General features: G+C 41.9%; 2 protein-coding genes and 1 long non-coding RNA gene across 19 annotated transcripts in view; 1 reads left to right on the forward strand and 2 right to left on the reverse strand.

Moving 5' to 3' along the window:
• Positions 1 to 2,271, reverse strand: part of MARCHF5 (membrane associated ring-CH-type finger 5) — a 35,404-nt gene extending 33,133 nt beyond the window's left edge. The window contains exon 1 of one of the 2 annotated variants that reach the window (XR_014564868.1): positions 2,141 to 2,271. Coding sequence is in view for 1 of the 2 variants with exons in the window: in XM_083740947.1 (XP_083597073.1) it covers positions 1,823 to 1,866 (44 nt within the window). In the remaining variant the exon portion in view is untranslated. Of the gene's footprint in view, positions 1 to 1,822; positions 1,957 to 2,140 lie in introns of those variants that run through there. The other variant, XM_083740947.1, reaches the window with a different exon arrangement.
• A 66-nt stretch (positions 2,272 to 2,337) lies between these two features.
• The window catches only part of CPEB3 (cytoplasmic polyadenylation element binding protein 3), a 76,595-nt gene continuing 55,634 nt past the window's right edge, over positions 2,338 to 23,298 (forward strand). For 5 of the 16 annotated variants that reach the window (XM_083740899.1, XM_083740901.1, XM_083740903.1 and 2 more), the window contains exons 1-2: positions 2,338 to 2,483; positions 10,603 to 11,498. In XM_083740899.1, the coding sequence (XP_083597025.1) occupies positions 10,614 to 11,498 (885 nt within the window). In that variant the 5' untranslated portion in view covers positions 2,338 to 2,483; positions 10,603 to 10,613. Of the gene's footprint in view, positions 2,484 to 8,359; positions 8,494 to 10,206; positions 10,370 to 10,602; positions 11,499 to 23,298 lie in introns of those variants that run through there. The other 11 variants (XM_083740900.1, XM_083740902.1, XM_083740889.1 and 8 more) reach the window with 6 other exon arrangements.
• LOC310845651 lies at positions 4,851 to 12,854 on the reverse strand. Its single transcript, XR_014564884.1, has 3 exons — positions 12,779 to 12,854; positions 6,265 to 6,370; positions 4,851 to 5,595 (listed from the first exon to the last, which is right to left on the reverse strand). It is a non-coding gene; the product is annotated as an uncharacterized lncRNA (long non-coding RNA).

Raw genomic sequence — 23,298 nt, forward strand, 5'->3', positions numbered from 1 at the left:
TCACAAGGCAGCGGGTACAGATTTTTCCTCAGGGTTTACTCCCAAAGCCTTTCTTATGGATGAGTATAGCTGCAAGGCAATGGAGGTTTCAATCAGGTTTTCCTTTTCCTTAATGGCCTACCTTACCAGGTTGATGAGCCATCTGCCCCTCACCTCCCACTACAGCATGTGCAGAAACCACCTTCTTGACTGTTGGATCCACTATTTGTCTTATCCACTCAATCCACTAACACCTGTCTTGACGTGCAGGGGAAGTCCTTAACACACTGAGGGTTTGAGACCCATTGGCTACCCTCAGCTGTTTTAGCCAGCCAGCTGAAGCCATTTCCTGAGGTGTGGCCACTGCTGCATGCTGACAGCTTCTAAGAGCCACAGGTGAGAGCTGACTGAGTGCAGGATGGGAACCAAAGGTGGACAAACCACCCCAGACAGCATGATGTGTTCCCCACCAGAGGTACTACCCCTCCTCCAACAGCCCATATCAACACCCAGTATCAATCCCTTATATCCAGTAACTACAATACAGGCAACACATGATTTGTGTGGGACTTGCATTCTGGGTCATCACACGCGACGGCGGAGCATGCATATGCCTGCTTCGCTCCTGTCCCCTTTCCAGCCACTTCCAGGTTGCTGCAATGCCCTATCATGGTCGTGCATCAATTGGACACACATAAATTCATTGTTGCCTATATTATTGGAATGCAATTAAATGAGACTGTGGTTCCTCAATTGACTAATGTAACCATTTTGCCTTACTCAAGTCAATAGGGCTGTTCTCAAAGATACGGGAATTTACCTTCTGTTACTAAGTGAAAAAAAGCACAGGCTAAGTCTGGGTTATTTCCATTATCATGCCACCTACCACAACAGAAAAGCAATATACTTTATATAGAATTACTAACAGGACCCGTCTCTTACATGTTATTACTGTAGATAAAAGGTAAGCCAACAAAAACTGTGGAACTACAGTGATCACTGTAGCAGTACACAATATGGAATGAAAAGATAGTACAGCAACCCATAGTCATATAGCTGGATCTCAACTCTACAAGAATCCTTTGAAAAGTTGTCCCAACCCTCCACATACTAGGTTTCTAACTTAATCTTTATTCTCTGCTTCTCCCCTGCAACCACAAAGCCAGAACAGTAGCACTCCTGTCCTTCTGGGCCACAGAATTCAAACTCTTTTGGAATGAAGGCCTGGGGACTCTGAAGTAGTCAGTGCTGAAGGATAGTGACAAAGACATAGAAAAGGTTACTTGGACATGCAATGGTAGTATGAGCACAAGGTTGCTCCATGTGGTGGAAACATCCATGATCACAACTCATTGTTTTCTATGCAAGATCTGTAAGCTACTAAAATAGGGGTTGTGGGTGTTGACATAGATGTTTTTAACAGCACTGTAGGGGCTACTAATTTTACGATTACTGCAAGGTGAACTTAGCGACAGTTTCTACTGGAAGACATTTAACAGCAAACGGTGCGTGTGTGTGTTATGTGGGCCCAAGGCCTCATTAACCCTCAGAATGCTCATGGTGGGGGCAAAGCAGCAACTCTCCAACCCCCCCCCCAAAAGACACAAACAGCCCTGCGTTTCTTTTTGTGCCCTCGTTGCCACATCCGCTCAGGCCTTGGGCAAGCAGCTCCCCTCAAATTCCCCCCGTGACTTTCTGCACGCATATAGGCCGTGGCGGCCCAGGATGGTGCGGTGCCTCCACGCGTCCCTTCGACCTGGTTCCTGCTCCAAAATCACCCCCTCAAGGCGCACCTGGAAACGGGCCCGCCTGACCTCCCGCAGCTCCGCTTCTTTCCCCGTACCTGTCCATGGTCTGCGGTATCAGCAAGCCCGTCTGCTCCGACATCCTCTCCGGGTGCGGGGAGCCCGGGGGCTCGGCTACGACAGGCGCCAGGAGCCGGTCGGGGGAAGCAAGGCCCAGAGCCTGCCGCCAAGGAGGAGGAAGCGGCAGGAGGCTCACCTTCTGAGCGGCGACAGGCCCCTTTGACTAGACGGCGACCTAGGCCGGTAAAGGGGGGGGGGGGCAAGCAGAGCGAGAGGCACAACAGATCCGCAGCCTCGGAGCGGGCGAGGGGGCGGGGAGGAGCGAGGGCAACTGCGCACGCGCGGGGCCCTCTTACCTCACAGAGGAACCGCCGCTGCGCCTGGTTCCCTTCTCGCCCACTCCGAGCTGAGATACCGCAGAGCGCGCCCAAGGCACCATGGGAGATGTAGTTCCCGCTCTTCGACGGCCCTGAGGGGGGGATTTAAATTCCCCTTTCCCTCCCCCTCCCAACCCCCTCGCCCCTGCCGCCTTCTTCTCCTTCTTCTAACGGCGCGCTCGCTCGCGACAGTTGCTCGTTGCCCTGCTCCACCTCGCCCGCCGCCGCCGCCGCTGCGTGAGAGCGCGGGCGGGCCGGCCGGGGTTGGGGTTTTGCCTTCGGCTGGGGGAGCGGCGAGATGGCTACGCTCGCTGAGGGAAAGGTCAGCACACACCTCGACGCTGTCAATTCTTGCTCCTTACCCTCCCTCCCTTCCTTGGGGAGGAGGAAACAGAGAGAGATGGGCGAGTGTTTCCACAACTCTCATTTCCCCCGCTCCCTGTGCGGAGACGGTGGTGGGCTGAGGTGGGGTGGGGAGAGGTATTTTTCGGTTACATCGTCACATTGAAGCTCCTTCGGCCCCCTTTGCCTTGCCTTCCCCACTGGTACAGGTGCGCCTCCTTTGTCCCAGGGCATTCAGCGCGGGGGGGGCCAACTCTCTCCCATCCCCCCCCTCGTCACAGACGTCCTTTTGGGGCAAAGGGGTGGCTGGGCTGTGACTCCTTGACTGACTGTGCTCGCTTAAAGAACTTCATGTACAGTATATTTGTTTGTTACCTTGATCTACTTAGCCTTTCCTCCAGGAGGCTTTTCCCTCTGCGCAAATGGTCCTTCGAGCTCCCTGCCCCACACTTTTATCCTTCAAACTCCCCTATGAGGTAGGTTAGGCTGGGGGGGGGGGGGGACTGGTCCATGGTCACCAAGTGAGTTTCCCAGCTGTACTAGCCAAAACCACTATAGAGAATGGCTACTTTTCTTGCCAAAATATGACAATTGCCGCTGCCACCATCACCACCCTGCCACAAAAAAGGTCACCTGCCTCAACAAAAGGCAATAAGCAAATACGCTTTGAGTATGTGTTGTGAGTTGGTTAATAATATGCTTTTCATGAGTTTTGTGGCTTCTCCACATCTTTTTTTATTGGGGAGGCTGCGGCTGTAATTGAAACCAACATTTTATTATTGCTGTGTTTCTCAACCTCAGTTTCTGAGTCAACAGAAGTACCATTCAAGAGACTTTTCTCCTGGGAAGAGGGTGCTGGAGCTTGGAGACATTTTTGTAAAAGATTATTGTTTGCGTACCAGTATTCATGTTGAGTAAAGGGGACAAACACCCAGGCTCTAAATTTATGTGAAAATGTTACAAATTTGAAGTATGGTGTAACTAAGTAACCTAACCAATTGGGGCCTACTTTCTATAATGTTCTGTAAAGTAGCCAAAGGAATGCTGCCACTTTTTAACCTTTTATTTTTTTCAATATTTTGATTAAACATGCAGATTAGCATATAGACAATGATAACCAAGTACATAGATATGATATAGAAATAAGTAACAACATACTTCTTTTAGGGGGATTTAGAGAAATGGGAGTACATGCATCACTGTGGCTGGTCAAGTTAGTTAAGGCTGCAACCGCTGAACCAGCTGAAGCTGGTGAAAACATTTCTGGCACCTAATGTCACTTGTGTCTCCAAACAGCACTGAAACTTTGTAACTAGCTCTTCAAGAAGAGTGTGACCCCATCCAGAGTCAAATCTAAACATTCTAATCACTAGATTTTCCAAACCATGATATTTAAGAAAAACCTGGATTTTTTTTTTTTTACTTTGTTAGCCCTCATCCATTCCAGTCCTGTAATCAGACTGGAACCTGCTGAGGTGTTTCCACACTGGAATTAGAAGGTGAAAAAGTGGTAGAGCTATCCACATATTGATAATATTGCTGCTCAAACAACTGGATCACAACACCATAATTTCTGACTCAACAAAACACTTCTGTGCAAAAATTGTCTTTTTGCTTCAAAATTGGTGCACTCTACAAATGTGAAAACTTAAAATTAGTCAGTTCCTAATGGCTCCTGTTGCTAGGTCCCTGCTCCTGCTACCCTAGCAGTTCAAAAGCATGTCAAAGTGCAAGTAGATAAATAGGTACCGCTCCGGTGGGAAGGTAAACGGCAGTTCCGTGCGCTGCTCTGGTTCGCCAGAAGCGGCTTAGTCATGGTGGCCACATGACCCGGAAGCTGTATGCCGGCTCCCTTGGCCAATAAAGCGAGATGAGCGCTGCAACCCCAGAGTCGTCCGTGACTGAACCTAATGGTCAGGGGTCCCTTTACCTTTAATGTTTCTGTTTGGTTAATTTTATGAAATAATTAAACTCCATTACTTCTCCCTGATAATTTATCTCCTATCAATTATAATTTGTATATAGTAATTTATACTGGTTTTGCAATTGTTAAACATGGCAGAACTACAAAGTGGGATGCAATAATTTGTATAACAATTTAGCTATTAGGGTTTGTCACAATTCTTAGTTATTTCTGTCTGCAGATTGGAGTTGCTTTGGGAATCATGCTAGTGGTATACTACAGAATGCTAGAAGTGTAACCTTCTGATACAGTACATTGTTTTGCTCCATTTAAAGCTGCTTGTTAGCATTCATTTGTTTTCCTATTAACTGATAGTTTTGTATATTTTGAATATTAGCATTTAGCTTGCAGCATTGAGAATGAGTTGTAGTTGTTGTTGTTGTTGTTGTTGTTGGCGGCACCTGTCTGTCTTGAGAGACAATAAGTGTGCTTCACAGGGTGAAATCAAACTGCTGCATAAGCAGCACCAAAGTGACCTCCTCGTGGCACAAGCCTGGGCTGCTGAGATGACAAGACCCCTCTCTCAGCCTTGTTGATGTGGTCCAAAGGAAAGTAGAGTAATACATTTGGCACAAGCTTAGCTGCAGGAGTTGTTGTAAGGAGGCGTAGAAAGCACCATCTAACCATCTTAGGGACTGCACTCCAGGTTTGTGTAGGGTTACCTCCTTGGCCTTTTCATCTTCCAAAGATGTCCCACAAGGCAGTGGGTACAGATTTTTCCTCAGAGTTTACTCCCAAACTACCCCCAATGGAGCATGATGTGTCCCCCAGTAGAGGTACCATCCCTCCCCTAATCCCCTCACACCCCAGAAGTTGTCCTCTTATACCAGGTTCAGACCATTTATATTTTCCCTTCCCCATCCTTTTTTATGCAGATACCAGGGATTGATCCTGGAACCTTCTGAATACAGATTCAATCCCAGAGAGTGCTGGGTATGTTCTGAGCCTGGAACCCTGGACAGCTGCTGCCAGTCAGTGTTGAAAATAAATGGTATACCTTTTGCCATAGTGATCAAGCAACAAAAAAGTTAGCCAGGGCGGATCCTGTCTGTTATTCCCTTGTCCTTTTTGTCCACTGTTCCAGGACTTGGAAGATAATTATGAAAAGACATAGTGGACCTCCTTTAACCTGAAAAAGAGAAGGCATGCAAACAAGAGTTATTTCATTGCTGCTGACTTTCTTGGATGTTCTGTTCAGTGCAAAAATGGTGCTGTGGTTGGGGCAATTAATGCTTTCTTGTCTTAGGGTCTTGGCTTAAGCTTGCCTTGGAGACAACCCCAAATTGGGGCAGGGATGGAGACAAAGGTTGATTTCTGTTCACTTCTGCATAGTGGAGGCTGACCCATTGGGGCAATTGAGGCACTACCCTACCAACCCAAGTCTGCCCTTAAAGGTAAAGGTAAAGGTACCCCTGCCCGTACGGGCCAGTCTTGCCAGACTCTGGGGTTGGTGCGCCCATCTCACTCAAGAGGCCGGGGGCCAGCGCTGTCCGGAGACACTTCCGGGTCACGTGGCCAGCGTGACATCGCTGCTCTGGCGAGCCAGAGCCGCACACGGAAACGCCGTTTACCTTCCCGCTGGTAAGCGGTCCCTATTTATCTACTTGCACCCGGAGGTGCTTTTGAACTGCTAGGTTGGCAGGCGCTGGGACCGAACAACGGGAGCGCACCCCGCCGCAGGGATTCGAACCACCGACCTTTCGATCGGCAAGCCCTAGGCGCTGAGGCTTTTACCCACAGCGCCACCTGCGTCAAGTCTGCCCTTACTCAACCCCTATATAGCCATCTTCTTACTTACAACCAGTCAAGGGTGGCTCAGTCTGCCATTCACTTTGGTTCCTCCTACTGTTGGTCTTATTGCATTCCACCCTACCAGTCACGTTGGGCACGAGCCACCACTGCTCCTGCAGGCAGGGGAGAGGGGTGGATTAAAGGACCTAGGGGAGGAGTGGGCAGAAGCAGCTGCTACTATGTCTCTTGTTTGATCCCTACACATAAAAATAAACACCTGTTTTTCAGGTTACAGTCTAGCTCCCTATTATTATTTTAGTTCCAAAATAATATAATACAGAATGGTTTACAAATGAAGTAAGACTGATGTGGTTAGGCATGCCCTCTCCAGGAAAGGGGACATGTGGTATAGTAACCAAACTTGGTAAAAGGCATTTCTAGTCAATTGGCATGATCTGATAATTCAGAAGCAGCATGAAGGAATACCCTCTCGCTGTGATTCTGAATTTTCAGAAAGTGTGCAGCTGCATCCATGACAGGTTGTATTTGTAATCCTAGATCCTACAAACAGTTATTTCATCTTATCTGAATTAAGTTTGTTCATTGGCATCCAGCTTCTCACAGTTTCCAGGCACTAATTCAGGCTTTCCACTGCCTTCCTCAGATCAGAGGCAGATGGAAGATGATAGTTTATATGGGAGAAAGGCCCAATTGTACTTTCTGGAATTGACATCTGAATAAACAATTGGTGGCTGAAATCTAACATAGCCAAATCCAAACTTGTTTAAAAGCCCTGTATCTTATTAATAGTACAATATACATAATGCTACTTAAGCATAGTAATCTTTGGTATATGTCTTTCCAAGGTACTACTGTGAAGTAAAATGCTCATTGGTTGGTAATTGGGAAAACATGCAATTCTGTACACTTAACTTGGCTTATTAAAGTCACGCCATTCTATTATTATTCATAACACAGGAAGAGAGATAATTAAAGTGATTTATGATGATGCTGTACTTTGGTTAGTCAGACTAACCTGACAACCTTTGGAACTGTGGGGTTGGGAAGCACAGTAAAGGAATTCTGATGCATGTGATGTGTTGAAAAACAAGGATTTCCATTTCTGCCACGTTTGTTGCAGGAATACATGTTACCCAAATTTATCCCTGCCCAAAAGCTATATGTGAATCCAAGGCTTTTGACTAGGATATGCTTTAAGAATGAAGGACATTATAATAACTTAAACAGTAAGAATATTTTGAAGAAACAGATATGAAACCTGCTTCCCATTAATAAGATGAAAATAAAACTTTGTGTCAATTGCCTTCCCCTTTTCAGCAGTGCAGTATACAATGTTACCTCGGGTTAAGTACTTAATTAGTTCCGGAGGTCCGTTCTTAACTTGAAACTGTGCTTAACCTGAAGCACCACTTTAGCTAATGGGGCCTCCTGCTGCTGCTGTGCCGCCGGAGCACGATTTGTGTTCTCATCCTGAAGCAGAGTTCTTAACCCAAGGTACTATTTCTGGGTTAGCGGAGTCTGTAACCTGAAGTGTATGTAACCCGAGGTACCACTGTACACACCTGAAGATGCTTAGGTGGAAGATGAGCATAACAGTTGTTTGCTGTGATTGTGTGTATGTATGTACATAACACACACACACACACACACACACACCTGAACATGGGGGGGGGGGTTGTGTAATCTTCTTAGTGTTGTATGATGTGCACTGTTGGAGAAAGAACGGGATAGATTTTTTATTTGATCCATTATGGCAACCAGGTGTTTTTGTGTTGTACCTTTTAAAATTGAAAAATACCCAATAATTAGCTAGTATTACAGTTGCTTACTTTGGATCACTATTACTCTGTTGGATCTTAATTTAGATGCGGCTCAAATCTCTCTCTAAAAAAATTATAAATAACATCTTGACCCATATCTAAATTAAAATCAGAGTGACCCGTGCCTAATAAAATGCTTGGCTCCAAAGGTACCTGTTAAACCAGTTTTGCCTCCTGAAGAGTGATCGAGAGGCTTTCAGCCATGAGAGAGCTGCAAGCTCTTTCAGTTTTACGAACGTGCCTCGGTGCTTTGAGCACTCTTCTCCCAGTTTGCCTCTGTTCAAGGAAAGACTTCAATCCCCACAATTCCGCGGTTGCACATGCGTCTTCTGCTTACAGTTGTCAAAGTGCTCTTGCCAGAGCAATTTCTATTTGTCATATACCAAACCCGAAAGAAGGAAATAGACACACTGTCCCTTCCATTTATTGATCTTTAAATACAGAATACTCAAAAGGTAACTGTTATCGGCGGCTAAGCGGGTTACTGCATGCAAACGAAGTATTATGGGAGTATTTGATTTTCATGTACAGTAGTTTAGACGGGCACAAATACACGGGGGGAAAGGGGGTGGAGGAAACAGGAGGCGCCGCATACCAGTCCAATGCTAGGTATTTAGCTGCCTATTTTTTCCGAGTAATACCCAATTTGCCTCTCTTCAGTTTGCCTGCGTGCACGTAATGGTTAGGTATTGACCTTGACAGAGGGGTAGATCTGTAGTGAAAGCTTACGTATAAGAAGCGATGGGGGAAATAATGCTAGCTAGTGTCTCAATATGAAGTTGATAAAAAATACCTTAAAATTGTTGTAGCACAGCTTATCTGCTATATTGGAAGCAATAGTTTTACTTTTACTATTGGCTATTGTTTAAATGATTTCCTAAACTGGCCGTTAAAACACAGGAGGAGAGCAATATATCTGATTGTCCCTCTTTGTATGAAATGTATTGTATTATTTTTTCTTCCTTTACTGTTGTGGTGACTTTGATCGGAGCGCAGCTAATGGAAAACTACACAAAGCCTTTTATATTATGGCTTGCTGCAGTGCTGCTTTAAAGGTTTCCCTGCACCCCCTACAGCAGCAGCAAAGCTGCGTGCTACAGATGCGCTAGTTTGCTCCTTTTCGGATTAGGAATTTAGCTTAATACTCTCTTTATGCACTCCCTGCAAGGCATTATTTTTAGATTGTGTGCACAGATCAGCAATAAAATAAAATAAAAATACTGCTTGAATATATTTCTTCTATGCCCATTAAAAATGTTGCTGTTTTCAGTTGATTACCTGTTATGAAGAGGGATTTTAAATTCAGGAATGTTTTGAATTTAGTGGTTATGAGAGAGGAAGTTACTACCTTCATATTTCTTCACACCCTTCTCAAATCAACCCCTATTTAAGTATTAGTTATTTTGCTGATGCAGTTAAATAGCGTGGAGAGATACATTCGATTTTGAAGGTTGCAACATTATTTGAGAAAAATATATTGTTAAAACAAGCCTGTTTAATTTTTGAATTTGTTCAGCGTCTTTTCCAGACGGCCGTCTTTTGTTTGGCCTATTTAACTATTTGCTGTTCCTCTGATAGCGTTCTCATAGGTGCAGAGGTAGGGAATGCTCTTTAGTAACAATAGACAGAAGACGAAATGGTCATTATTACTATCTGGTGATTTATATTGGCAATATGAATTAATTAGTGTTTTATGCCTGTGCGTGGAAAAATCTGCAGCAGGAGGATGCCTACAAGGAAGTGTTAACGCGTCTGAATACTTTCCCCAGTTTGTGCGGTATTGAAGGCTTCAGTATTTTTTGCTCAAAGCAATTTAGTTCTTGGATTATTAAATGCCATATTTAACATGGGAGACAAAAGGACTATTAAAACAAACAAAACTGTATCCCCTAGTTACGTGTAAGATGCCTCCCACCCCTTCAGTAGCTTTAAAAAAAACACCGTTTGGCTTAGTTCTTTTCGTTTATTCAGGGCTTTAAAATCGTGGATCCTGAACTGTTTTTAATTATTTGGTTGAACCAGTTTGTTGATTAAGCGAAATGGGTATGCGGCTCCTTTAAAAAGTCTATTCATAGGAAAGGGGGTGGGGGAGAGTAAAGGCTGCTGTCTTTTTAACCTTGCTGAAGGACGCAGCAGTATTTATTGACGTATGCAAATAACAAGGAAGGAGGAGGGTGCACGGAAAAACAGGAACCAGAATCAGTTTCTCATTGCAGGGCGAGAGCTCTGAGTTCCGGTGTATGAGAAAGAGACGTGGCGAAATTGCTGTATATCTCTGCCCTATAAGCATACCTTTCCTTTACAGTGAAGGGAACCAAGACATCAAAAAGGGTGAAACATCTTCAAATGTATTTTTAGAAGCGACGTGGAGCGATTACACTGATTCAATCTGTTACTCCTAAAGGGGTGGGGGTAGGGATTACGTATTAGTCGTGCCTTGCAACTTGCGGCAGCGTTACGCTCGCAGTGGCATTCTTGCAAGCAGCAGAGGCGAAGGCTAAAGCAGCCATATGAATGTTAACAGTCTGTCTTCTGGATTTTTTTCCTCCTTCCTCTCGTTTCAGCTGCGCAAACCATGCAGGATGATTTACTGATGGACAAAAGCAAAGCCCAGCCCCAGCAGCAGCGGCAGCAGCAGCAAGATCCAAACGCAGCAGAAGCCCCTTCTACGCCCATCACGTCAGAGACACCCAAACAGGAGGACAGCAGCCCAGTGACTAGCATCGGCTCAGCAGCTCCTGCCCAAAATAGCAAGGAAAAGATGCAGATGGAGTCCCCCATCTTGCCAGGCTTAGGTTTCCACCAGCCTCAGCAGGAACCTACAGCCGGCACCTCCTTGTCTCCCTCCTTCGGAAGCACCTGGTCTACTGGGACCACAAATGCAGTGGATGATAGCTTTTTCCAAGGGATTACCCCTGTCAATGGGACAATGCTTTTCCAGAATTTCCCTCACCATGTAAATCCAGTTTTTGGTGGCACTTTCTCCCCCCAGATTGGCCTAGCTCAGACTCAGCACCACCAACAGCAGCAGCAGCAGCAAGCCCAGCAGCAGCAAAGGAGATCGCCAGTCAGCCCCAATCAGGCATCTTTTGCCCAGAGAAATGCTGCTTATAGCCATCAGCCCATCATGACCAGCAAACCTTCCTCCTCCTCAGCTTCCACCTCTTCTCCTTCCAGCTGGAATAACCACCAAAATGCTGCCTGGAGTACACCTTCCAATCCTTGGGGCGGGCTGCAAGCTGGCAGGGACCCTCGAAGGGCAGTAGGTGTGGGTGTTGGTGTAGGAGTGGGAGTTGGAGTGCCATCTCCACTTAATCCCATTTCACCTCTTAAGAAGCCCTTCTCTAGCAATGTCATTGCCCCACCAAAGTTTCCACGGGCTGCTCCCCTAACCCCAAAATCCTGGATGGAAGACAACGCCTTCAGGACTGACAATGGTAACAATCTGTTGCCTTTTCAGGTAATTTCTTTTATTTGAGTAAAAGGGAAGTGATATTTCAGTATTTGTCTCATAATATAATTCTATGTTACATCAAACACCGCTTTTGCCATTCTAGCACATGCCTGACTTCATTAGCTATCTTCACTGAAATAATTCAAGCTATATAGTAGCTGAGGGCACTCACATATGTTAAAAATCTCAAGCGAAAATTAGAGTCAGGTTGTGATTAAATATTCTTTGTTTCCCTTTAATTTTGACTTTAAGGATCAAAAATATTTGCTTCTTGGTGCTCCCTTTCTTCCCACCCTTCTTCCTAGGATGTATCATGTTCCAGTATTTTAATTGGTACAGTATTATTTATTTATTTTTAAATCTGAAATATAGGAACATTAGTGGATCCATTAAAGTAGTTGGCTTCAAATTTGAAATTAAATGGCTGACTAAAACCGAGAACAGTTTAGGAATCTCTTTAATTACCTTCTGCATATTAAAGGGCCAAACCCTTTCTGCTTTAAAGGGCTTTACTTTATTAGTCCTGAGAAATGAGGTTCAGCAGGATTGGGTTTGCAAAATCAGGCAGATGAATGCAAATAAAATGCTGAAATTGCTGAAGTGTAATCATGATAATGTGTTTAGGGTGTGGGTTTGAAGGAGTTTTGGATGTGTGTTGACTTGAGTATCATTTGCTTTCAATAAGGAAATCTCTAATGGCAACATGCAAGATTAAGAAATACAGGGAACGTATTTGTGTGAATGAATTTCTTAAACTTCAGTTTTATGCCTTATCAGAGGAAAGATACAATAGGACATGACCTTCACAACCATATTGCAATGGAGCCTATTTACCAGCTACATAAGCCCTGAAATATTTAAAGCAGCAGTGTCCTTCATTGGTTTTGTTATCTAAGATGTCAGGGCAGATCAATTGCAACAACTGAAACTGGGGAAAATAGAAGCTCTGAAATTTTAATGTAGAATGGAACTTGTCTTGGTGTTAAATGCCACCTCAACTGAATAATTGGCACATGCACTTTACCTTGTATCCTGTATCAGATTATGAAGATAGAAGCTTTTTTGTTTTATGTTGGTTGCCCCAAGTTGTTGCTTCTAAATGCATAAATTGGACTCTTAAAGGGCAGTGAAATCACTTTGTTTTCTGGTTTCAAAGGAACACTCTTTTAAAGTTACATTTTCCAATTCAGGCAATAAATTACAATAAACAGTTACTGTTGGGATTGATTTTAAAATCCAGTATATTCAGTAGTGCAGAATAAAATCTTTTAAGAATACCTGCTTACCTAGAGCTTTGAGGAAGCAGCGCTTTGCTGCATGGCAGTGGCAAGGTTCTGGGCCATCTTTCCTGCATGGCCATTGGGGGATGCCAGAGCCTCCGCTTCTGGCTGCATGGTTTGGCACGAAGAGTCCTTTCCAATGGGCCAATCAGAGAGTGCTAGGTTGTGTCAGCAGCCTATCTTTAACCTGCTGATAGCGTATAAATTGTGGCTGTACCTGGGGCCCCAGTTCTTCTGGGGGTTTCCCACCTTCTCACCCTGTGTATGTGTGGACATGCTCAAATGTGATCAGGCAAGCCAGTGTGAAGCCCTTGCTAGGGAACACTTAGTTACTATTCTCAGAGCCATGAATTATTTTTTCTTGCAGACAAATTGGCCGGTCTACCTCATAGCAAGTGTCACAACTTTTTGCAGATGGCACTGGCTTGAATATTTAGCCTATTGTGTTCCCCCTAAAAGGGTATGGGATGGGGTGTTTCTTTCCAGGAGCCTACACACGGGGCCAATAGGCCATAGCACCTTTCTGAGTGGCGGCCCTGGTGGGTCGTCCAACTTGATATATGTCAAGGGGTGACTCTCATCCCAGGGATGACCCATCCCATTGATCAACCAGTAGGCAGGCTGATTAATTCTGGATTCATACCCAATGCCTTTGCCTATGTCTATTTACATCTGTAATCAATAAAAAGTTGGGGTCTATTTCAACCCAATACCATCCTGTAGATTTTTTTACCGTTTGTTTGGCCCCATACCGTGCTGCACACCTCCTGCTCTTGAGCATGCAATGCTGCTTGCCTCCTTCCATTCAAATAAGAGGATTGGTTTCAGATTTCATTGTGCGGCTTAATTCTGTTAAAGGGAGAGTTGCTTAGTTCCTACTGGTTCTTCTGTGTGAAAGGAGCTGCAGGCTTCTTGCCAGTTGATATCTTAAAAGTCAAATAGGTGGACAGAGAGACTTCTCTTGAGACATTTATGTCTGCTAATTGTAGTCTATTATTGCATTCCATGAAGTAAGTGTAAAGTATAATTAGATGCTTCTGTGGTGCCTAATGACAAATATGGTAACCTATATATTGCTATATAGGTTACTACATTGACTTTCTGAAACATAGGTGTTAGACTGACATGCATGACAAGTCACTTTTCCATTAAAACAATGAAGACAAGCTAACATATAGCATTTTCCTTCTAAATAATGAGTGACATCCAGTTATGGCTGCCATGGAATGGACTTCCACTGGTGCAACGGTATTTCCCCTTCCTTTCTTCTTATTTGTTACTCCCCCTGCCCCCCATTCTCCAGGAGTCCTCCAGAGCAGATTTGGGGAGAAAGTAGATAAGAAGGAAGTCCGTTCATTGGATGTTGCCCAATGTTTGCAGTACTCACATTCTAAACATTGATATATCTTGTGTTTATGTCAAGAGTAAAAGAAAATAAAAGTAATTTATAAAGCACATTTGATTTTGACTCAAAATAGATACATTGTACAGGCAATATTAATTTAACGTATTGGTTCTAAAATATGATCGAAACCTTCCTTTTCTTTAAATATCCTATAAAAGTAAAAGCCAACATAAGAATTTATTTATTTTTTTTGTAAAAAGAAGTATGATTTTTCAACCAAGAAATGGCTTACGTTGATGAGGGATGGATTTATGACATGAGAATATTCTCTGAAGGGGGAGCCTAGCACTCATTCCATGGTTCATTTAGTAGGTATGTTAATAGTACAGACAACTTGTTTCATAGTTTGTGCTTCTGGAAGTTGGAGGCGGTGTGGCTTAATTTCCAACGGAATTCTTAGCATTGTCATCAAATGACAGTTCCAGATTTATTGGGGAGTATGCATTGATAGTTCCACTGCGTTCAGACTGGGCTATTATAAGTCAGACTTGTTTGGGGTTGCTTTTGAAAATGGTTCAGAAATTTCAACTTTACGAAACACAGCTGCCCAGTTGCTTGACAGGATCAGGCATTTGGAACACATAACACCTGTACTGTACTATATAATACTGCCTGCCAATTCATTTCAAGGCCTGTGCTGGGTTTTATTTTGAAATACTGCTGCTTTGTTTTTGCAATTCTAATTAAACAGCTTTCATCATTATGGTTGTTTTGAGCCATATTTGTATTAAGTTCTTGTAAGCCATGTTGTGAAGGCTTTTTAAAAAGAGCAGCATATAAACTAACTCAGAATAAAGCCAATTTACGTTTATAGTATGACTATGCCATCCATACACCTGGGAGCTTTACTAAATACTAAGAACACCAAATGGCACGATTATTATTTTAAACATATGTTGCCAAGTATTTTCCCATAAAAAACAATTGGGCAAATTTGTCACACCTTTTGCTATTTGGTGGTGTTTGAAAATGTTTTCATTTTGTAGCTTTAACTTGGCATGTTTACTTTAAATGATGTTGCGACTAGATAAGGTGGCAGTTCTAAAATTACATATACATTGCAAAAACTCTTTAGCTGCATAAATTTAAATATTACATTTAACTTACCCTGTATGAACTATGAAAACATAAAAATGCTTGTTAATACCTAGGTGAGGGTGATGATCTTAAAGGAAGACTTTGTTTTTCATCACCATCAATATATGCTTTGCAAATGGTCTCAAGAATTTAAAGAATGTGGGGTGACATACTGAAAAATTGTGGTTATTCAGTCATATTCAGAATTTGTTATCTTTTTATGAGAATCCCACAATCTGCATGTGGCAGATTTCAGTCTTCAAGGCACACAGATGAAAGGCAAATAAGGGGTCCTTGCTGGAAAAAGGTTTTGAATCCTGCCTTTTTTGTATAATGTCCTATTTAGAATTGGTGCTTCAGAATATACAAAATATTATTTGATAGTGTCAGCTGCAAGCACTGAGAAGGAACCTCATTTCTCTACCTTTCCCAAATAATTTGTTTGTAGTAGCTGACTGCTTCTCTAAATGAAAGTCAAGCTGCTGTTCCCAATTATTACCTTATTTAGATGTTGCAGTATTGACATAATTAAGTATCCCATTTGGCTCAAATATTATGTATTAGAGGGCAACATTTCTTGTAATGCTTCTGCTCTTGAGTTATAGCCAGGATATCCAGAGCCTTAGATTTTTTAGATTAATCTTATAGTTGGAGATCATTTAAAAAATGTGTGGCTACTTTAGTGTCAATTTCATTACTTCTGCATATATCTTTGAAAAATATGCAGTAAGTTTCTAAACTTTTGAATGCCCATCATGCCTCTTGGATTAGGTCCATAGGGGAATAGTTCTGAAATCCTGAGTAAACACAACAGAGTATGGCACAACAGATGTGAGCTGGAACTAAATTTCAGTAATGTTGACTACAGACTCTTAATGCTAAGAGTGTATATTTAAGAATTTAAAAATATTTTGTATTATGATTTATGCACTTTGAGGAATTAATGCTGTGCAGCTCTATCCTAGACGATGTTAGTATTATGCCATATGTTGCTCTAAAAATACCTTGCTTATCAAACAAAAAAGAGAGCAAGCAAACACAATATCTTGGCTACCATTTGCTACTGAGCAGCTTGGTTCAGCAGGAACTCTACACATGTCCTGGCACTAAAACTATTTTGTGTTCACACTGTGTGTGTAATATATTCTAACCTTTTAAAAAAAACCTGGCTAGTGTTTGAAAGTAATAAGAGAGCTATCAGTTGTTTTAAGGTGAATAAATTCAGTATAGTGTGGAACAGTGGACTTAGATCCAGATTCAAATTGCTGCTCAGCTGCAAAGCTTACTAGCTGAGCTTCGGCAGTCATTGTCTCTTAACCTAACCTAACCTAGCCTACCCCACAGCTAATAAAGTGAGAACATCACGTGTGTTGCCCTGAGCTCCTAGATGAGAGGAATCAAAATGTACAGCCAGGCCTATCATTTTGGCTTTTAAACAGTCCTTGAAAACCTATTTATTCCAATTTGCTTTTATTTTGGGGAAAATCAATCTGAGATCTTGGGCTGCTTTTCTGATTTATTGCTGTTGGTTTAAAATTCTGTTTTTACTAATGGTTTAATTAGTTGTATCAGCTATAGGGCTGGACTCTGAGTTGGTTTTAACTGCTGAAATCATTGTATTTTATGAGAGCTGTATATTTTAATGTAAACTGCCTTGGGGGGCTTTTTTCCTGAAAGGTGACCTAGGAATATTTAACAAAAATTATTAATAAAAAATAAATGTGATAATTATATTATTGTTACTTGTTACAGATACAAAGCAATATTCTGGGTTCCTTCAAGCTACAGTTGATTATTACTTATTAGGAAAAGGAAGTTAAATGTTTAGGATGATGGCTTTAACACCCCTTATACAATAGTTCTTTTGCATCTTGATAATATAGTAGCAGATGCTGTTGAAGTAGTCATCATATGGAAAAATGATGGATGGGTGGGTTAGAGTGCTGGTTGAATAATTTTTCATGTTGCTTAAACTCAAACATAAAATTAATTCCATGCTAATTTCCACAGTTCATTTGTTGTTGAGACTAGAATATTAATTGATGCAGCAGCTTTTAAAATGACTAAAACTGATGATTTAATAAGTACATTTAAATAAAAATTAAAGAATTGGATGCAGCTTTTAGAGAACACTACTTGTTTTGAGAGAGGTTTTAAATACAGGCAGTGACCATTTTGCACGTGTTTTATTGGCACACAACCTCTGATGCACACCCTGTTTTTGACCCTAGAACAGGGCGGGCTTATTTGCACTCCTCCAATTCATGTGATAACCCAGCATGCAATCCCTGCACAAATGAGGAGTTGCCTGTAATATTAATATGGCCCTTGGTACAGATGTGTATCTTAAAATGCTATGGCATAAGAGTAAGTCCAGTTCTAATGTGAAAGGCTAGTAATGTGGCTTGTGCATTAGTTCTAAAGCCAGAAATAAACTGGTTATCATACCATACAATACTGTATTGTATCCAATCCCAGTTTGAACAATATGTGCCAGCTGACTTCCAGTTAAGATGGTAATCTGAGGAGCAGTGATTCCACAAACTCCATACCTAATTTTTAGCCAAAGATATCCTGCAATGGAATTGTTTTTTCTCTTTTCCCATAGCTTATACCGTAATTTTTATTTTGTCCTTTTGCTGTACATAATCAACTTCACTTGGAGTAATTTATTGTATGTGGGGTTGTTTCCTTTGTGCTTGTGGCTATACTGTGAAAGGAGCCTAAGAAACTGGTGGACTCACAGCACATGCTGAGGAACACACCTGAAGTTGAGCCTTTAGTTGCTTCAAGTTCCACTGAAGAGATTATGGATCTTAAAAAAATTATCTGAATGAATGTGACATCTATCAAATCTTCAATTCTGATGCTGCACACTTCAGCACATCAGATTCAATAACATATGGTCACCACTGGGTATTGCCTTTCAGATGTGCAAGGCCGGGAAGATGAGACTGTATTCCCCCTTTATATCCTTAGAGTGGAGAATTCAGCTTTGCATGCTAAATAGTTGGACTTGGTGGGTAGGTCTCATAGTAACAAATTAAGAATTATGGGGGTGAGGGAAAGATTGGTGCAGGGGGAACCCTATGTTTTTGTAGCAACCCTGCTAACAGTTACTGGATTTCTTGAATGGTTCTATCTTATGGTAGATAGAATGTGCAAAGCACAGCCCAGTCCCCCCTCCCCCCCAGGAAGAGAATATGTCAATATTTTAAGATAGCTAATCAAATAGGATTTGTTGTGGAGTGCATGTGAGAAGTGGGAGATGAAGTGGGGGCCAAATGTGGATGATATAGTTTGTTTCTGGATTATGTGAAGGAGGTTTTTGAGGCCTGGCAGACTTTTCCCAGTGTGAAGTACATGGCACAGGAGTGTGACATTACCTTATTTATTATATTTCCTGCTATTTTCTGTATGTGCATCAATGGGCAAGTCAAAATTTCTATGAACCAGCAGTGCTGAAGGACTTTCTGCTTACGCTTGATCTTCCACTGGAAAATCCTGTACTGTACAGGAATAACATTCTGTGCAGGCCTGGCCTTTAGTTGCTGTCCAGCTGCCTTATTCTACCCAGGTTGATTACATCAGCTGTCTTCTGCTGAGAAACACTGTAGACCTGGTTCCTGCAAACTTAACTATAGCCTAGGTTTAAACAGTTCCTGAAGTTGTCTGTGACTATGGACTTCCTCATTTTGAACACAGGCACTGCATGGACGATAATTCTGTTTGTTAGATTTAAGTTTGTTTTGGATCACCATGTTGTCTCCCTCTTTTTCTTTAGTGTGAAATAACACATTTTGGCAATCCTCATTGATCTTCTGGTTTCCCCTTCCTTCTCCTTCATATACACAGCAACACATTTGCTTTATTTTAGTTATACTGTTTTGTTTTACCCTGTGTTACTGTTATAACATAGGAGAGAGTTGTTGTTGGGCTTTTACTTAGCACACCGTGTAGCTCTTTGACAATCCTGCTATCCTTGTTAATAAAAAGACTCTTGGAAAAGAATCGTTTATTGGTTGTGAAGGGCCATACCTCAATGGTATAGCATTTGCCTTGCATGTGGAAGGTCCCAAGTTTAGTCTCCATCATTAAGGAGGTCTGCTATGCATGATGCTAGAATTGGTCCTTTAGTATTGCAGCACCTACCTTTTGGAACTCCCTCCTACTATATATCAGGTAAGTGCATTGTCCAGTGTCCTTCTAAGCCTTTTAAGTGGACACTTGTATCCCTGTTAGTATCTGTTGGATTTGAACTGATTTGGATATGTGTTGTAGCTTTACATTGTTTTTATATTTATATAATTATTCCAAAGTTGTTTTATACTGGTGCTCAGCAGTGACTTGTGAGGATGTCACATGCCCTCCCTTTTTTGTTTCTTTTCATTGGAAACTGTACTTATGTTACCTAGGTTCTTCCATGAGAAGTATGTTCTTGGGTATGTTTGCATAAAAATTGGGGACAGAATAGTTCTTTGGAAAAAATGGGCTGAAGAGGGACTGTCTAGCTTAGTCTGGCTGGTGAGCCAAGATCACAAATCCCCAGGCATGATTGCCCCAGTGTAACACTCAAGACCTACAACTTATTCCTTCAGGGCATTGCTAGGCAAAACCAAATTAGATGCAACTGAGCTGAGGGTACAGAGGGACAGAGACCTGGAATATCCCATGCTTGAAAGGCAATGGAAAGTTGTATAAGGTTGTGCTCCATGGGCCAACCAAAACTTGTTTTATAGGCATGTTGGATTTACCACTGCCTTTTCCATAAGCATATACGTTACGTGTAAATGTGTGTTGGCACTGTGGAATATAATAGCCAACACTGAAAAACACAGTCTTGTCCTGTCCTGTGATGGTGCTATTTTGGTCACAGGTTATCATTCTTTTTAATCTGCTCTTGGGAAAACCTCTAAAATTTTCAGGTGCTGGTCTCATACTCAATTATATCCCAGCACTGTAGAATCTGACCAGGGGCAATGCAATTGGGTTCTTTGTCCCCTTTTGGTGGCCAAAAGTATTCTAAGGAATTCACCACAGCCACAATAATTCAGTGATCACAAGACTTGTCAATTCTTGCCTAGCTTGAAAAAGTGACCTTTGGCAGTAGTAACAGATACACAAGCACACATACATTTGGTCTTCATATATAGTACTGTTTGAATCAGGTAGGGTTCATCAGCCTTTCTGGACCAGTTGACACATTTTTAATTTTGAGAGGGTGCTGTGGATGCCAGTCACAAAATAGCTGCCATGGAAGTGTAGCATAACAATAAATTAGACAGTACAGTCCTGGCAAAGCTTTTCCCATAACTATATTTCCATATTCAAGCCATGACTGTACTGTCTAATTCATATATGAAGACCAAATGTCTGAGTGCCTGTGCACCTGCTCCTACCTGCCCAAGGCCACTTTGGTTAAAGGCACTAGAACCTGGTTTTTCTCCAATACCAACCCCTAAACCAAAGCCTAGACTGCCCCATTAATCACAGAGATGTACGTCTGTGTAGACAATTCACTGCACACTGAATTGTTACTAAGTGCCTGGTCTTTAGCTCCTGTGCAGCATGAGACATCCTAATATTCTTTGCAAAGTTTTCATATTTGCCTGGGGGGGGGGGAGTTATTTAACATCCATCTACACTTAATTGTGTAGTAGTATTTGCAGAAAATAACTTCTAGGGACCTCCTGATCTGAGATGCATCAACGGCAGGAAAGTTTCATTCTGGTTGCTAGTGAAAAAGGAAGGAGGTCAAGCTACAGAGATTCCAAGGACTAGAAAGTAAGAAGCAGGAAAAATGCACTAAAGAGGAGGATAAAACAGCAGCTCTTTAGGACCCCGGGGATTCCTGTTGCCTGATGTCCAAACAATTATCAATCCCAGCTGTGACTTATTTGATTGGCTAAAAACAATGACAGATGGGAGCAGGCAGCCTGGGTCATTTCACAGAAGTCACTTAGAAAGGTAGTTGCATATTTTTCTTCATAACTTCCTTTCTAGGAGGGCTAGATATTTACTTCTCTTTAAAAAAAGAAAGAAAAGGGGGGGAAGTAAAACTCCGCTGTGCCCTCCACTAGGGCACTGATGATGGCCTTCACAAATAAGAGTGTAACCCTATGACATGGAGGGTATAAGTAGCATTTCAGTTGGGGACCATTCCCCACCCCTTGCCTCTTCTCTCCCCCGTTTTATAATTGTATGACAGTATATTTATGATTTTGCTTGGTTTGATTGTTGCTACTGTTTCATCTTGTATTCATTTGTATTTTTACAAAATGAATGCTAAAAAAAACTCCTATGCATTTAAAGAAGTGTGCAAGCTGTCATTGCTGGGAGAACAGCAGCAGAAATACTCAAGGGTGCTATTATTAGTTAGGTTTGTGGTCCTCTGTTCTGTTTGGACAGAATTTCTGAAGTATATTTGGTGGGTAAAAAGTGCTTTACACTTCTCATCTTCTATTAGTTGATGAGATAGGTCAAGCTTCAGAAATGGGGACATGCCCAAGGCAACTGAGATTTGCAGTTGAGCGAAGACTTGAGCATGGGTCCTCCATAGGTCACTTGGCCCTTGTCCACTTCACTGCAGGGTTAATTAAACTGGAAAATGAGTTTTTATATTGTTTGTGCCATTTGTGCCTATTGCACCAACATTCAGTGTCACATTCTAGTGTGGGTAGGCCAGGGTTCTCTTATAATTTTGTTACAATAAAATATTTATTGTTCACATTTTCCTTTGCTTAAAGACTGTAGGTTGCTATGTAATTCATTTACTTCTATTTAGCTGAAAATTGTCATAAAATTAAAAATATTATATACAGTTTTATAGTTCAGGTGATTTTAAATTGCTCCTTTGCAAACTCTTTTTTTCTGGTTCCATGTTAAAATAAGGAATATCTGAAGCAGCTTTCAAACGTTTTTCAGAAGTCAAAATGCGTTTTAAAATTATGTGTGATGTGTGGAATTTCATCTAGACTCTTGCAAGTGCAAAAACAGCCAAAGGTAATATCTGAATACCAAAATCTGCATTGGATCTCTTCCATGCCCAGAGGCACAGTCACCTTCTTCTGTTTACCACTGAAATAAAATAAAGATCTATTGCAGCACAAAAGCTTCAAAAGCCATGCAGAAGATGAGCAATTGCTTATTCCTGGATCTATTGATAAAAAACCTCATCTTTATGAAAGGCATATGTGATAAGGAAATATATATATATAGAGAGAGAGAGAGAGTGAGTTTTTCTCTTGTCACCTAAAAGTGTTTCAGTCACTGATTGGTTACTGACTTACAAGTAACAGAATGCAGTAGAATCTGGTTTGAGACCCTTCCTTTAAACACACTTCCTCATATTCCTAGAGGTGTATACCTTTCCTATAGGAGTCTCTAACTTGATCAAGTAGGATAAGCTACATCTGGGCATGTTGTTGACTTAAATGGGGAAATGGACATTGAAGATGAGGTTAAATCCATGTTTATGGAGCGTAGTGTTCCTTTATGTACTGCATCCTCCAGATACTGCAAAGTAGATGGACTAGGTCACATTACTTTGTAAAGAGTAGTTTGTATCATGAATGAAAACATTATAGGTCGGGGTAACCAATGCAGTGCCCTCCAAATGTTGGTTGTTTACAGTTCCAATCATCCTTGATCATTGACCATGCTGGCTGGTGCTGATGGAAGAGGGGAATCCAACATCATCTAGAAGGCACCATGTTGACTATACCTAGGCTAGTTATTTAAACTGATCATACAGTGATAAAACTGAAGCTTTCAAAATGTGCTCTTTGATCCTAGTGCAATTTCTTGGTGTGTGTGGGAAAGCATCATGGTTAACTGACATTGCAGATGTTCTGGTTACTTAAACGCTTAAATCATACTGTTTCAGGATACAGACTTGTGTGTACTTGTAAAACGTTAGCAGATATATTGAGAGTAGATACACCGTATGTTTGAATTCAACACTTTTTAAAATTGCAGGTTATAACAATAATAGGAATAACCAGAAAAATATGTATTATTTTTCACTGCTTATGTTGATAAACTC

This window comes from Podarcis gaigeae (assembly GCF_964106915.1).
Source record: "Podarcis gaigeae genome assembly, chromosome: 5".
Taxonomy (NCBI): domain Eukaryota; kingdom Metazoa; phylum Chordata; class Lepidosauria; order Squamata; family Lacertidae; genus Podarcis; species Podarcis gaigeae.